We start from the raw sequence: 17,183 nt of genomic DNA on the forward strand, positions 1-17,183 counted from the left end.
TTCTTCCCTCATCTGTCCCTCTCTAAAACTTCCAGCCCTGCCTTTTCCTTCCACGGCCCCATCACCAGCTCAAGCCTTATCTGGCCAATTAAGGTTTCACCTGAATACTTCATCTACTCCTTGTCTGGGCACCTCTCTTGCGGGAGCAGAATTAGCAACAAAATACAAACAGCAATCCACAACATCTTATTTTCCATGAACACTCAAATTCCATAATTATATATACGATATAGTTGAAATATTAAAATTCAAGGCTGTCTCACCTCTGGGAAAATAACTTGATGGAGTGTGGTTGATTTTCTATGTACATAATATAATGCATTCTCATTATCTAGGGTTTATGCAACTTGGTCATTCTAGACATGTATGGAAACATTATTATATGGAACCAAGAAAACTACCGGCTGTTTGTAATATTTCATCTTTCTGAACTGAAGGCCTTGGATGGAATGTCAATTGTAAGTTTTTTTATGAATCATAATATTTGATCCACAGTGCAGACATTTGCATACTCATAGGTCATAAGCATTTTGAATATTGATTTATCTCTACAATTATACTGAACCCTACCATGCTTATTAAAAATATCCTTTTCCAAAGCTCTTTTCGGTTCTGGATCTTACAACTCACTCACCTAGCCAATTCTTAATAGTCTTAACATGAGGCAGAGAGGGAAGATGGAGTTTACTTTTTCATACAGTGAATTGGGTGCCTCTAAACTGAAGAGTGGGCTCAGCAGGTAAGGTGCCCATAGCACAGCACGAGGCACTGAGCTGGGATCTCTGGATCACATGTAAAGCTAGGCAAGTTCTGCACCTGTAACCCCAGGGCTCCTCCAGTGAGATGGAAAGCAGACACAAAAGACTCTTCAGATGCTTTGGGCAGGTAGCCTGGTATACTCAGCACTGAAAAACAGGAAGGACCTGTGCCCAAGGTATCCCCTGACCTCCATATGCAGAGACACTCAGGAAAAAAAGAGCTCTTTTAAGAAAAGCAGCAGTGAAGGTGGAGCTCAGTGATGGGTAACTGCCTGATGAGTGGCGTTCTGGGTTGAATCTCTAATCAGTGCTGCAGCAGACAAGGCCCAATCCTACAAGGCAGAGTAGAAGTACACACCTGAGTACCATCATGTTTCTTAGTTCTGGGGAAATACAATGTTGGCAGTTATGGAAAACATATTTGAATCCACAAATGTAGTGTGGTAAGATTTCTTAAAAAGAGTAAATGGAAAACCCAGGATTTAGGAATGAACACAAAATCTTCATGTGAACACCCAGGCTCTATAACGAGTTCATGGGGGACTCCCAGGATCCATGTAACAGGTAAGTGCCAGGCAATCCTATGAAGGATGCAGTTCCCTCATGAAATATTATCTAGCAGAAACAGAAATGTACATCAAATTTTCTAGAAAATTGAGAGACAACTCCTGGTGGTTTAATACTCTGAGACACTCTGAAGAGATTACTAATACCACATTTTCAGGGTCTCACTGAATAAAGCATCCTATTCCAATAAATATAAATTCTCTGGAAGTGTGTACATTGGACTCATTCCGTCATTCAGCCTTCACTGAGGGTGGATTCTTCCTCATAGTCTTAATTTAACTGGTATACATTCGCTCTAAATATGTTAGAGCTCTTATCCTTCTTAACTGCCCTCATTTAAAAGGTGTCAGGAGAAAATATTTTTGTGGGGGGAGTCTTGTTCTGTTCACTAACAATATTATGCAAGTATTTCCTTTTTCACTTTAGTATGTCAAAAACTCAGGGCCAATTTTATGATTCAATAGTAGAAATTCTACAGTATACTATATTCTCTCTATCCCTAACCCTAGTTTTTATCTGATCTAATTTATGCTCTTGTTGGATTTTTGTTTGTTGGTTGTTGTTGTTGATGTTATTGTTGCTTTTTGCTATTTTTTATCTTTATTAACTTGAGTATTTCCTATTTACATTTCAATTGTTATTCCCCTTCCTGGTTTCTGGGCCAACATCCCCCTAACCCCTCACAATCCCCTTCTATGTGGGTGTTGCCCTCCCCATCCTCCCCCCATTACCGCCCTCCCCTCAAACTGCCAAATGTGGGGCAGGCTCTGAATGGGTGTTCCTTCTGCCTCTGTTCTAAACTTTGTCTCCCTATCCCCTCCTAAGGCTATTCTTGTTCCCCTTTTAAAGAAGGAGTGAAGCATTCACATTTTGGTCATTCTTCTTGAGTTTCATGTGTTCTGTGCATCTAAGGTAATTTGAGCATTTGGGCTAATAGCCACTTATCAATGAGTGCATACCATGTGTGTCTTTCTGTGATTAGGTTAGCTCACTCAGGATGATATTTTCCATTTCCATCCATTTGCCTATGAATTTCATAAAGTCATTGTTTTTTTTTGTTTTTGTTTTTTAATTAACTTGAGTATTTCTTATATACATTCCGAGTGTTATTCCCTTTCCCGGTTTCCGGGCAAACATCCCCCTCCCTCCTCCCCTTCCTTATGGGTATTCCCCTCCCAACCCTCCCCCCATTGCCGCCCTCCCCCCAATAATCTAGTTCACTGGGGGTTCAGTCTTAGCAGGACCCAGGGCTTCCCCTTCCACTGGTGCTCTTACTAGGATATTCATTGCTACCTATGAGGTCAGAGTCCAGGGTCAGTCCATGTATAGTCTTTAGGTAGTGGCTTAGTCCCTGGAAGCTCTGGTTGCTTGGCATTGTTGTACATATGGGGTCTCGAGCCCCTTCAAGCTCTTCCAGTTCTTTCTCTGATTCCTTCAATGGGGGTTCTATTCTCAGTTCAGTGGTTTGCTGCTGGCATTCGCCTCTGTATTTGCTGTATTCTGGCTGTGTGTCTCAGGAGCGATCTACATCCGGCTCCTGTCGGTCTGCACTTCTTTGCTTCATCCATCTTGTCTAATTGGGTGGCTGTATATGTATGGGCCACATGTGGGGCAGGCTCTGAATGGGTGTTACTTCAGTCTCTGTTTTAATCTTTGCCTCTCTCTTCCCTGCCAAGGGTATTCTTGTTCCCCTTTTAAAGAAGGCGTGAAGCATTCACATTTTGATCATTTGTCTTGAGTTTCATTTGTTCTAGGCATCTAGGGTAATTCAAGCATTTGGGCTAATAGCCACTTATCAATGAGTGCATACCATGTATGTCTTTCTGTGATTGAGTTAGCTCACTCAGAATGATATTTTCCAGTTCCAACCATTTGCCTACGAATTTCATAAAGTCGTTGTTTTTGATAGCTGAGTAATATTCCATTGTGTAGATGTACCACATTTTCTGTATCCATTCCTCTGTTGAAGGGCATCTGGGTTCTTTCCAGCTTCTGGCTATTATAAATAAGGCTGCTATGAACATAGTGGAGCATGTGTTTTTGTTATGTGTTGGGGCATCATTTGGGTTTATGCCCAAGAGAGGTATAGCTGGATCCTCAGGTAGTTCAATGTCCAATTTTCTGAGGAACCTCCAGACTGATTTCCAGAATGGTTGTACCAGTCTGCAATCCCACCAACAATGGAGGAGTGTTCCTCTTTCTCCACATTCTCGCCAGCATTTGCTGTCACCTGAGTTTTTGATCTTAGCATTCTCACTGGTGTGAGGTGAAATCTCAGGGTTCTTTTGATTTGCATTTCCCTTATGACTAAAGATGTTGAACATTTCTTTAGGTGTTTCTCAGCCATTCGGCATTCCTCAGCTGTGAATTCTTTGTTTAGCTCTGAACCCCATTTTTAATAGGGTTATTTGTCTCCCTGTGGTCTAACTTCTTGAGTTCTTTGTATATTTTGGATATAAGGCCTCTATCTGTTGGAGGATTGGTAAAGATTTTTTCCCTATCTGTTGGTTGCCATTTTGTCCTAGCAACAGTGTCCTTTGCCTTACAGAAGCTTTGCAGTTTTAAGAGATCCCATTTGTCGATTCTTGATCTTAGAGCATAAGCCATTGGTGTTTTGTTCAGGAAGTTTTCTCCAATGCCCATATGTTTGAGATTCTTCCCCACTTTTTCTTCTATCAGTTTGAGTGTATCTGGTTTGATGTGGAGATCCTTGATCCACTTGGACATAAGCTTTGTACAGGGTGATAAGCATGGATCAATCAGCATTCTTCTACATGCTGATCTCCAGTTGAACCAGCACCATTTGCTGAAAAGGCTATCTTTTTTCCATTGGATGGTTTTGGCTCCTTTGTCAAAAATCAAGTGCCCATAGATGTGTGGGTTCATTTCTGGGTCTTCAATTCTATTCCACTGGTCTATCTGTCTGTCTCTGTACCAATACCATGCAGTTTTTATCACTATTGCTCTGTAATACTGCTTGAGTTCAGGGATAGTGATTCCCCCTGAAGTCCTTTTATTGTTGAGGATAGTTTTAGCTATCCTGGGTTTTTTGTTATTCCAGATGAATTTGCAAATCGTTCTGTCTAACTCTCTGAAGAATTGGATTGGTATTTTGATGGGGATTGCATTGAATCTGTAGATCGCTTTTGGTAAAATGGCCATTTTTACTATATTAATCCTGCCAATCCGTGAGCATGGGAGATCTTTCTATCTTCTGAGCTCTTCTTCAATTTCTTTCTTCAGAGGCTTGAAGTTCGTATTGTACAGATCTTTTACTTGCTTGGTTAAAGTCACACCGAGGTATTTTATATTATTTGGGACTATTATGAAGGGTGTCATTTCCCTAATTTCTTTCTGGGCTTGTTTCTCTTTTGTGTAGAGGAAGGCTACTGATTTATTTGAGTTAATTTTATACCTAGCCACTTTGCTGAAGTTATCAGCTTTAGTAGTTCTCTGGTGGAACTTTTGGGATCACTTAAATATACTATCATATCATCTGCAAATAGTGATATTTTGACTTCTTCTTTTCCAATCTGTATCCCCTTGATCTCCTTTTGTTGTCTGATTGCTCTGGCTAGAACTTCAAGAACTATATTGAGTAAGTAGGGAGAGAGTGGGCAGCCTTGTCTAGTCCCTGATTTTAGTGGGATTGCTTCAAGTTTCTCTCCATTTAGTTTAATGTTAGCAACTGGTTTGCTGTATATGGCTTTTACTATGTTTAGGTATGGGCCTTGAATTCCTATTCTTTCCACGACCTTTATCATGAAGGGGTGTTGAATTTTGTCAAATGCTTTCTCAGCATCTAATGAAATGATCATGTGGTTTTGTTCTTTCAGTTTGTTTATATAATGGATCACGTTGATGGTTTTCCATATATTAAACCATCCCTGCATGCCTGGGATGAAGCCTACTTGATCATGGTGGATGATTGTTTTGATGTGCTCTTGGATTCGGTTTGCCAGAATTTTATTGAGTATTTTTGCATCGATATTCATAAGGGAAATTGGTCTGAAGTTCTCTTTCTTTGTTGGGTCTTTGTGTGGTTTAGGTTCAAGAGTAATTGTGGCTTCATAGAAGGAATTCGGTAGTACTCCATCTGTTTCAATTTGGTGGAATAGTTTGGATAGTATTGGTATGAGGTCTTCTATGAAGGTCTGATAGAATTCTGCACTAAACCCGTCTGGACCTGGGCTCTTTTTGGTTGGGAGACTTTTAATGATTGCTTCTATTTCATTAGGAGTTATGGGGTTGTTTAAATGGTTTATCTGTTCCTGATTTAACTTTGGTACCTGGTATCTGTCTAGGAAATTGTCCATTTCCTGCAGATTTTCAAGTTTAGTTGAATATATGCTTTTGTAGTAGGATCTGATGATTTTTTGAATTTCCTCTGATTCTGTAGTTATGTCTCCCTTTTCATTTCTGATTTTGTTAATTTGGACACACACTCTCTGTGTCCTCTCATTAGTCTGGCTAAGGGTTTATCTATCTTGTTGATTTTTTCAAAGAACCAACTTTTGGTCCTTTTTGTTTCTACTTGGTTGATTTCAGCTCTGAGTTTGATTATTTCCTGCCTTCTACTCCTCCTGGGTGTATTTGCTTCTTTTTGTTCTAGAGCTTTTAGATGTGATGTCAAGCTGCTGACATATGCTCTCTTTTGTTTCTTTCTGCAGGCACTCAGAGCTATGAGTTTTCCTCTTAGCACAGCTTTCATTGTGTCCCATGAGTTTGGGTATGTTGTATCTTCATTTTCATTAAATTCTAAGAAGTCTTTAATTTCTTTCTTTATTTCTTCCTTGACCAGGTTATCATTGAGTAGAGCATTGTTCAACTTCCATGTATATGTGGGCGTTCTTCCTTTATTGTTATTGAAGGCCAGCTTTAGCCTATGGTGGTCTGATAAGATGCATGGGATTATTTCTATCTTTCTGTATCAGTTGAGGCCTGTTTTATGACCAATTATATGGTCAATTTTGGAGAAAGTACCAGGAGGTGGTGAGAAGAAGGTATATCTGTTTGTTTTAGGATAGAATGTTCTATAAATATCTGTTAAGTCCATTTGGTTCATGACTTCTCTTAGTCTGTCTATGTCTCTGTTCAATTTCTGTTTCCATGATCTGTCCATTTATGAGAGTGGGGTGTTGAAATCTCCTACTATTATTGTGTGAGATGCAATGTGTGGTTTGAGCTTTAGTAAGGTTTCTTTTACGTATGTAGGTGCCCTTGTATTTGGAGCATAGATATTTAGGATTGAGAGTTCATCTTGGTGGATTTTTCCTTTGATGAATATGAAGTGTCCTTCCTTATCTTTTTTGATGACTTTTAGTTGAAAATCAATTTTATTCGATATTAGAATGGCTATTCCAACTTGCTTCTTCAGACCATTTGCTTGGAAAGTTGTTTTCCAGCCTTTCACTCTGAGGTAGTGTCTGTCTTTGTCCCTGAGGTGTGTTTCCTGTAGGCAGCAGAATGCAGGGTCCTCATTGAGTATCCAGTTTGTTAAAATATGTCCTTTTATTGGAGAGTTGAGACCATTGATGTTGAGAGATATTAAGGAATCGTGATTACTGCTTCCTGTTATATTCATATTTGGATGTGAGATTATGTTTGCGTGCTTTTCTTCTCTTTGTTTTGTTGCCAAGACGATAGTTTCTTGCTTCTTCTAGGGTATAGCTTGCCTCCTTATGTTGGGCTTTACCATTTATTATCCTTTGTAGTGCTGGATTTGTAGAAAGATATTGTGTAAATTTGGTTTTCTCATGGAATATCTTGGTTTCTCCATCTATGTTAATTGACAGTTTTGCAGGATACAGTAACCTGGGCTGGCAGTTGTGTTCTCTTAGGGTCTGTATGACATCTGTCCAGGATCTTCTGGCTTTCATAGTCTCTGGCGAAAAGTCTGGTGTGATTCTGATAGGTCTGCCTTTATATGTTACTTGACCTTTTTCCCTTACTGCTTTTAATATTTATTTATTTTGTGCATTTGCTGTTTTGACTATTATGTGATGGGAGGAGTTTCTTTTCTGGTCCAATCTATTTGGAGTTCTGTTGGCTTCTTGTATGTTTATGGGCATCTCTTTCTTTAGGTTAGGGAGGTTTTCTTCTATGATTTTGTTGAAGATATTTACTGGTCCTTTGAGCTGGGAGTCTTCACTCTCTTCTATACCTATTATCCTTAGGTTTGATCTTCTCATTGTGTCCTGGATTTTCTGTATGTTTTGGATCAGTAGCTTTTTCCATTTTACATTATCTTTGACAGTTGTGTCGATTATTTCTATGGAATTTTCTGCTCCTGAGATTCTCTCTTCTATCCATTGTATGCTGTTTGTGATGCTTGTATCTAAGGCTCCTTGTCTCTTCCTTTGGTTTTCTATATCCAGGGTTGTTTCCCTGTGTCGTTTCTTTATTGCTTCTATTTCCATTTTTAATTCCTTCAACTGTTTGATTGTGTTTTTCTGGAATTCTTTCAGGGATTTTTGTGATTTCTCTCTATAGGCTTCTTTATGTTTTCCTGTGTTTCTCTAAGGGAATTCTTCATGTCTTTCTTGAAGTCCTCCAGCATTATGATCAAATATTATTTTAAATCTAGATCTTGCTTTTCTGGTGTGTTTGGATATTCAGTGTTTGCTTTGGTGGGAGAATTGGGCTCTGATGATGCCATGTAATCTTGGTTTCTGTTGGTTGGGTTCCTGTGCTTGCCTCTCACCATCAGGTTGTCTTTGGTGATACCTTGTTCTGCTATTTCTGACAGTGGCTAGACTGTACTATAGGCCTGTGTGTCAGGAGTGCTGTATACCTGTTTTCTTTCAGCCAGTTATGGGAACAGAATGTTTTGCTTTCGGGTGTGTAGTCTTTCCTGTCTACTGGTCTTCAGCTGTTCCTGTGGGCCTGTGTCCTGAGTCTACCAGGCAGGTCGCTTGGAGCAGAAAAGTTGGTCTTACCTGTGGTCCCACAGCTCAAGTTGCTCGTGGGGGGCTGCTTTTGAGCTCTCGGTGAGGGTGGCAACCAGGAGGGCCTGCATCACCTTTTCTGGGAGCCCCCATGCACCGGGGTCCCAGGTGGCATTAGGTGTTTTCCTCTGGAGTCAGAAATGTGGGCAGAGTGTAGTCTCTTCTGGCTTCCCAGGTGTGTCTGCCCCTCTGAAGGTTTAGCTCTCCCTCCCATGGGATTTGGGTGCAGAGAACTGTTGACTGAGTCCCTTCAGGTCCAGGCAGTGTCTGGACTGTAAGTGTTGTTTTTGTTTTTGAGACAGGGTTTCTCCATGTTCTCTTTGTAGCAGCCCTAGCTGTCCTGGAACTCCTTCTGTGATCTAGACCTGCAACTAACTCAGACATCTGCCTGGCTCTGCTCGCAGAGTGCCGGGATTGAGCATGTGTGCCACCACTTCCTAGCTGGCTCAACTTACCTTGTCCTTAGTCTTGATCTTCTTCATTATTTATTATTCATGTTTTTATTGTTTTTTATGTTTGCTGTAAGCTGCTCTAAGTTCTTTGTGGAATGGAGTATGTTATAAATCTATGAATGATTAATGGGACATAAAGACTAGGCTCTCTCTCTCTCTTTCTCTCTCTCTCTCTCTCTCTCTCTCTCTCTCTCTCTCTCTCTCTCCTCTTGCTCCTGCTCCAGCTCCTTACTCTCCCTGTTTCCTCTCCCCCACTCTCTAAAATAAAAAATAAAAAAAAAAGACTAGGCTGAAGAATTGGACTTCAAGTTAAAGAGAATGGGAACACACCAAATAGTTTTCAGAAGGATAATTACATATCTAGAATCTAGAACTGTGTATTAAGAATTGTCATCTAGGGCTGGAGAGATGGCTCAGCAGTTAAGAGCACAGGATGTTTACTCTTCCAGAGATCCTGAGTTCAATTCCCAGCCACCACAGGGTGGCTCACAACCATCTGTAATGAGATCTGATGCCCTCTTCTGGTGTGTTTGAAGACAGCTGCAGTGTACTCATATAAATAAAATAAATAAATCTTTTTTTTTCAAAAAAAGAATTTTCATCTAATAGCAGTATTCATGGCAGTAGAGAAGATAACAACAAAGAAAATTACTAAAATACACCAGAAACAAATAATGAGAAAGTGAACCAGAAGAGGTGACTTTAAAAACAGAAAGATGGCTGGGCAGTGTGGATGCATGACTTTAATTCTAGCCATTAGAGGCAGAGGCAGGCAGATCTTTGTGAGTTAGAGGTCAGCCTGGTCTATGCAGTAACTCCCAAGACAGCCAAAGCTATATAGAGGGGCCCTGTCTCAAAAAACAGAAAACAATCAAATAAATAAGTAAAACAGAAAACTGAAATTTATGAGAATCAATAGGGCCTCTTCAGTCATACCATGCTAAATGTGCCTGCTCTTATCTAATCCTGTAAGCTAAGCAGGGTCAGGCCGAGTTAGTACATGTACAGGAGAACTACCAGGGGAAATTGACAGAATTTATCAGCCATACACAGCAAACATGAAAAGATACCTGCTGATGGGGTCCAGGGATCACCACACAAACCACTCACTCTGGACTCAGTCAAACAAGAATAGTTTATTACACACACACCAAGACTGACCAGTCAGGGGATTAGGGGCACAGCATACATAGATTTGGGAGCTAAGATTCTCAGGGATTGGTTTATAAAGGCAAATGCACAATGAGCTCATGCACAGTTTCAGGGTGGTCCAAGCTAATTTGGCTAGCTAAATAAAATAGTTCTAACTGACCTTTAATCTGATTGGTCCTAAGCGGAGCCTACGGTTGTGGAATTTCCAAGAAAAACAAAGCTCAGAACATAACAGTATATGTGGTCAATCTGACCCTGAAGAAAGAATTTTCTGTGTCAGCATTACAACAACGATATGAAATGGCTGGCAGGCATGAAACAAAAATGGCTACAGTTATGCTAGGGAATCTGGTTCTAACGACTACGAAGTTTGCAACTACAATAAAAGTGTTAAGGGGAACTTGAGTTTACCTCTTTGGATTCTCAGCCTTCATAAAAGAATTTTAAAAGAGACTCACTAGGAAGCTTAAGGTCAACTTTACTAATGCATAAGAGAAAACAACAGGTAAGCAAGTTATAAATCTTGGCAGTCGTTGGGAAGGGTCTGTGGAAGGGAGGGAAAGAGAGAGCCTTGAGTTAGGTCTGCATGCTCTGCAAGGGAGGCCAGCAGCCAGGCACATGGCAGCAAGCAGGTACACAGCAAAGGAGGTAGCTTCAGAGGAGGATTGAGAAGACCCAAAATGCTAGAGAAAAACATGCACAGGCTTTGGTTAGTAGCCCTCCACACACACCCCCAAAAAAGTGACAGAAAAGACGGCTAGACCTTAAAAGATCAGCCTAGTGACAGATCCATGAGTGACCACACTGCAGGTGATAGTCCAAAGAAAAAGCACATCACCTCACTAACAGGAAATTATTCCTCCCAGTGTTTCAGCACATCTTTGAGTGAATAAACCTTCCTGAGGGGTGATGCCTTGGAAAGGGAATTGACAGTTCTGGTGAATTAAGTCTCAAGAGAGGAAACAATGGTATGTCAGGTCTCCACTCAAGCCAGAGCCTGATTCCATGCTTTAGAGGAGGAGGAAATAACTTTCCCTTGATGAGCATCGACAGATCTCTGAGAGTATCCCAGACTGCTGTAACAAACAGGCCCCAAGAGAAAGGAGCTTCCAGAGAAGAGTTTCAGATGAATTACATCTCAGGACATTTGGTTATCTGCTGGAAATATCAAGCAGGCAGTTGAAGTCCTGAGACTATATTTGAATGTGGAAATTTCATTCATATTTTTTTTAAGAATAAGAACTGGCTTGAAGAGAGCTGATAGTTTAAACTGAAAGCATTTGTAAGGCTGTCTAAAGAAAGAGAATACAGAATGCAAGGAAGTTTCCGTAAGGCCTTGGGGGAGGGGTATCCTAGCACTCGGTTTCCTAAGGAAGGAAGTGGAGTCAGCCATCAGGGCCAAAGATGCTTCTGTCTGCGATCATGTGGCCAAAAGCCACTGGCTTCTGGTGATGAACTCCTGATGAGCAGGGGAAAGAAATTACTCTTTGACTCAGGCCGCTCCCTGATCAGGCACGAGGTTTGGAGTTCCTTGTCTCTTCATGAGCCAGAGAGAAAGGAGAAGAAAAGAGTATGGAAGGAAAGGGAAGAGAGAAAGGGGGGAGGGGCATACCGCATGAAGCTGAAGACGGTTGTGCCACCATTTTCTTGTGGTTCTTAGTTTTTATCTTTTCCCAGGATAATTGGTCACATGACTTCCTAAGAATTTTTACAGTCTATGAGTTCATACTAAGTTTAAGGCAATAGTTCATGTCATAGATTGATAAGATTTAAGGATTACAGCAGAATTGTTTACATGTCTTTCCATTAAGGCTATTACCTGTCTAAATATTCATTATCTGTTACTAGATCCATAAGTTCATAAGTTTAAAGCAATATTTTTATGTCATAAGTTAGCATGGTTTTATCAAGAGATAAATATCTGCCTTGTATCTCATTATTTGGAAGTCTTATATAGATAAAATAGACTTATTTATTTTCTGTTCTTTTACCTACAATAAATTGACCATTCTTAGTTTATGACCTTCAGTTACCAGATAAATGGTCTCACACCTAACCTAAAAGGAATGTTTTCCTTGATTGTAAATTTGTTCCAAACCTGTTTTCTTTTCCTAGTGCAATTAGCCTGTGACATAAGAAGTTTTACAGAGCTCTATTTGCAGCTTTTATTCTATAGGAAGTTTGCGATTGCATATATCAATTTAGGAATTCTATAAAATCATTCTTGGGAATTACTAAATCAATTTGCCTATTCAGTATTACTATGTGAAAGTACATCTTCGTATTGATTCTGCAGGAAATCTGCCCACTAGGGTGGGCTGATGCCCAGGAAACATTAGGCTATGTAATAGTGACAGGAAAGGCAGATCAGCAACAAGAAGCAATCCTGGAATGAAGTCTCTATAGACCCTCACCCATCTCAGAGCTCACCCATCGCAGCCATGCAAAAAGACGGTGGGCCATCTCAAAAAATAAAATAACCTCACTTGCTTACCATAGCCTTTCCTAGGTGGCTTCTGACAGGCTTTAATATTTTGCCTAGGAAACCTAAAATGAAAAAGGAAAGGAAGAAAAGCAGTGAGGAGTCGGGAGGGAACTAAAGGGTAGCATCTCCCTGGGGTCTTTTGACCTATAAACAGACCAGGAATGGCACAGGTCAAAACACTGATGCACACAAGAACTGAGAGATGACCCATGGCCTGTTTCAGTTGGCACAGTTCGTTATTTGTTATTGTTACCTAAGTGAAGGCAAAGTCTCTGAGGAGCTACGGAGCTCTTAGTGGTCGCAACTTCATTGTATCCCACCTTCCTACCTCGTTTTGAAAATGTAGGAAATGCAGAAATCAGTTTGCATACAGAGTATATATCTTCATTTTAAATATGAAGTCTTTGTGAATTAGAAATATAAGAAGGGAAGATAAGTAAATGGTGATCAAATGACTTATCAATTTTATGGAAAAAAAACTGAAAAGCCACTGCCCTTGGGATACCTGCCTGGTTATATTATTTTTCAGAATTAAAATCTTTTCGTAGCATCTATCTCTTTCTTGGGGTTTTACTTCCTTGCTGGTACTCAGCGTTTTCATTTGCTTCAGGTACACTCGCAATGGCTGGAGTGGTTTTGTGAGGCCTGACTGTCAGTAATTATTCTTGTCTATTCCATTTCATGATTGTCTCTTCACACTGAGCTTTGTCTTGTGTTTTGTGTGTGTGTGTGTGTGTGTGTGTGTGTGTGTGTGTGTGCTTCATCTCTTTTTTTTTTTTATTAACTTGAGTATTTCTTATATACATTTCGAGTGTTATTCCCTTTCCCGGTTTCCGGACAGACATCACCCTCCCCCCTCCCCTTCTTTATGGGTGTTCCCCTCCCCACCCTCCCCCCATTGCCGCCCTCCCCCCAACAATCTAGTTCACTGGGGGTTCAGTCTTAGCAGGACCCAGGGCTTCTCCTTCCACTGGTGCTCTTACTAGGATATTCATTGCTACCTATGAGGTCAGAGTCCAGGGTCAGTCCATGTATAGTCTTTAGGTAGTGGCTTAGTCCCTGGAAGCTCTGGTTGCTTGGCATTGTACATATGGGGTCTCGAGCCCCTTCAAGCTCTTCCAGTTCTTTCTCTGATTCCTTCAACGGGGGTCCTATTCTCAATTCAGTGGTTTGCTGCTGGCATATGCTTCTGTGTTTGCTGTATTCTGGCCGTGTCTCTCGGGAGAGATCTACATCCGGCTCCTGTCGGCCTGCACTTCTTTGCTTCATCCAACTTTGGATGACTGTATATGCATGGGCCACATATGGGGCAGGCTCTGAATGGGTGTTCCTTCTGTGTCTGTTTTGATCTTTGCCTCTCTATTCCCTGCCAAGGGTATTCTTGTTCGCCTTTTAAAGAAGGAATGAAGCATTCACATTTTAATCATCCGTCTTGAGTTTCATTTGTTCTAGGCATCTAGGGTAATTCAAGCATTTGGGCTAATAGCCACTTATCAATGAGTGCATACCATGTGTGTTTTTCTGTGATTGGGTTACCTCACTCAGGATGATATTTTCCAGTTCCGACCCTTTGCCTACGAATTTCATAAAGTCATTGTTTTTGATAGCTGAGTAATATTCCATTGTGTAGATGTACCACATTTTCTGTATCCATTCCTCTGTTGAAGGGCATCTGGGTTCTTTCCAGCTTCTGGCTATTATAAATAAGGCTGCTATGAACATAGTGGAGCACGTGTCTTTTTTATATGTTGGGGCATCTTTTGGGTATATGCCCAAGAGAGGTATAGCTGGATCCTCAGGCAGTTCAATGTCCAATTTTCTGAGGAACCTCCAGACTGATTTCCAGAATGGTTGTACCAGTCTGCAATCCCACCAACAATGGAGGAGTGTTCCTCTTTCTCCGCATCCTCGCCAGCATCTGCTGTCACCTGAGTTTTTGATCTTAGCCATTCTCACTGGTGTGAGGTGAAATCTCAGGGTTGTTTTGATTTGCATTTTTCTTATGACTAAAGATGTTGAACATTTCTTTAGGTGTTTCTCAGCCATTCGGCATTCCTCAGCTGTGAATTCTTTGTTTAGCTCTGAACCCCATTTTTTAATAGGGTTATTTGTCTCCCTGCGGTCTAACTTCTTGAGTTCTTTGTATACTTTGGATATAAGGCCTCTATCTGTTGTAGGATTGGTAAAGATCTTTTCCCAATCTGTTGGTTGCTATTTTGTCCTAACCACAGTGTCCTTTGCCTTACAGAAGCTTTGCAGTTTTATGAGGTCCCATTTGTTGATTCTTGATCTTAGAGCATAAGCCATTGGTGTTTTGTTCAGGAAATTTTTTCCAGTGCCCATGTGTTCGAGATGCTGCTCTAGTTTTTCTTCTATTAGTTTGAGTGTATCTGGTTTGATGTGGAGGTCCTTGATCCACTTGGACTTAAGCTTTGTACAGGGTGATAAGCATGGATCGATCTGCATTCTTCTACATGTTGACCTCCAGTTGAACCAGCACCATTTGCTGAAAAGGCTATCTTTTTTCCATTGGATGGCTTTGGCTCCTTTGTCAAAAATCAAGTGCCCATAGGTGTGTGGGTTCATTTCTGGGTCCTCAATTCTGTTCCATTGGTCTATCTGTCTGTCTCTGTACCAATACCATGCAGTTTTTATCACTATTGCTCTGTAATACTGCTTGAGTTCAGGGATAGTGATTCCCCCTGAAGTCCTTTTATTGTTGAGGATATTTTTAGCTATCCTGGGTTTTTTGTTATTCCAGATGAATTTGCAAATTGTTCTGTCTAACTCTTTGAAGAATTGGATTGGTATTTTGATGGGGATTGCATTGAATCTGTAGATCGCTTTTGGTAAAATGGCCATTTTTACTATATTAATCCTGCCAATCCATGAGCATGGGAGATCTTTCCATCTTCTGGGGACTTCTTCAATTTCTTTCTTCAGAGTCTTGAAGTTCTTGAAGTTCTTATTGTACAGATCTTTTACTTGCTTGGTTAAAGTCACACCGAGGTACTTTATATTATTTGGGACTATTATGAAGGGTGTCATTTCCCTAATTTCTTTCTGGGCTTGTTTCTCTTTTGTGTAGAGGAAGGCTACTGATTTATTTGAGTTAATTTTATACCCAGCCACTTTGCTGAAGTTATCAGCTTTAGTAGTTCTCTGGTGGAACTTTTGGGATCACTTAAATATACTATCATATCATCTGCAAATAGTGATATTTTGACTTCTTCTTTTCCAATCTGTATCCCCTTGATCTCCTTTTGTTGTCTGATTGCTCTGGCTAGAACTTCAAGAACTATATTGAGTAAGTAGGGAGAGAGTGGGCAGCCTTGTCTAGTCCCTGATTTTAGTGGGATTGCTTCAAGTTTCTCTCCATTTAGTTTAATGTTAGCAACTGGTTTGCTGTATATGGCTTTTACTATGTTTAGGTATGGGCCTTGAATTCCTATTCTTTCCACGACTTTTATCATGAAGGGGTGCTGAATTTTGTCAAATGCTTTCTCAGCATCTAATGAAATGATCATGTGGTTTTGTTCTTTCAGTTTGTTTATATAATGGATCACGTTGATGGTTTTCCGTATATTAAACCATCCCTGCATGCCTGGGATGAAGCCTACTTGATCATGGTGGATGATTGTTTTGATGTGCTCTTGGATTCGGTTTGCCAGAATTTTATTGAGTATTTTTGCGTCATATTCATAAGGGAAATTGGTCTGAAGTTCTCTTTCTTTGTTGGGTCTTTGTGTGGTTTAGGTATAAGAGTAATTGTGGCTTCATAGAAGGAATTCAGTAGTGCTCCATCTGTTTCAATTTTGTGGAATAGTTTGGATAGTATTGGTATGAGGTCTTCTATGAAGGTCTGATAGAATTCTGCACTAAACCCGTCTGGACCTGGGCTCTTTTTGGTTGGGAGACCTTTAATGACTGCTTCTATTTCCTTAGGAGTTATGGGGTTGTTTAACTGGTTTATCTGTTCCTGATTTAACTTTGGTACCTGGTATCTGTCTAGGAAATTGTCCATTTCCTGCAGATTTTCAAGTTTTGTTGAATATAGGCTTTTATAGTATGATCTGATGATTCTTTGAATTTCCTCTGAATCTGTAGTTATGTCTCCCATTTCATTTCTGATTTTGCTAATTTGGATACACTCTCTGTGTCCTCTCATTAGTCTGGCTAAGGGTTTATCTATCTTGTTGATTTTCTCAAAGAACCAACTTTTGGTTCTGTTGATTCTTTCTATGGCCCTTTTTGTTTCTACTTGGTTGATTTCAGCTCTGAGTTTGATTATTTCCTGCCTTCTACTCCTCCTGGGTGTATTTGCTTCTTTTTGTTCTAGAGCTTTTAGGTGTGCTGTCAAGCTGCTGACATATGCTCTTTCCTGTTTCTTTCTACAGGCACTCAGCGCTATGAGTTTTCCTCTTAGCACAGCTTTCATTGTGTCCCATATGTTTGGGTATGTTGTACCATCATTTTCATTAAATTCTAAAAGGTCTTTAATTTCTTTCTTTATTTCTTCCTTGACCAGGTTATCATTGAGTAGAGCATTGTTCAATTTCCACGTATATGTGGACATTCTTCCCTTATTGTTATTGAAGACCAGTTTTAGGCCACGGTGGTTCGATAGCACGCATGGGATTATTTCTATATTTCTGTACCTGTTGAGGCCCGTTTTTTGACCAATTATATGGTCAATTTTGGAGAAAGTACCACGAGGAGCTGAGAAGAAGGTATATCCTTTTGCTTTAGGGTAGAATGTTCTATAAATATCTGTTAAGTCCATTTGGCTCATGACTTCTCTTAGTCTGTCTACGTCTCTGTT

General features: G+C 40.3%; 1 protein-coding gene across 4 annotated transcripts in view; it reads left to right on the forward strand.

The window, feature by feature from the left end:
• The window catches only part of Lrrc9 (leucine rich repeat containing 9), an 84,869-nt gene that overhangs the window by 51,117 nt on the left and 16,569 nt on the right, over positions 1 to 17,183 (forward strand). For all 4 annotated transcript variants that reach the window (XR_005505472.2, XM_063261711.1, XM_039111997.2 and 1 more), the window contains one exon: positions 336 to 458. Coding sequence is in view for 3 of the 4 variants with exons in the window: in XM_063261711.1 (XP_063117781.1) it covers positions 336 to 458 (123 nt within the window). In the remaining variant the exon portion in view is untranslated. The remainder of the gene's footprint in view (positions 1 to 335; positions 459 to 17,183) is intronic.

The sequence above is a fragment of the Rattus norvegicus genome, chromosome 6 (assembly GCF_036323735.1).
Source record: "Rattus norvegicus strain BN/NHsdMcwi chromosome 6, GRCr8, whole genome shotgun sequence".
Lineage (NCBI taxonomy): Eukaryota > Metazoa > Chordata > Mammalia > Rodentia > Muridae > Rattus > Rattus norvegicus.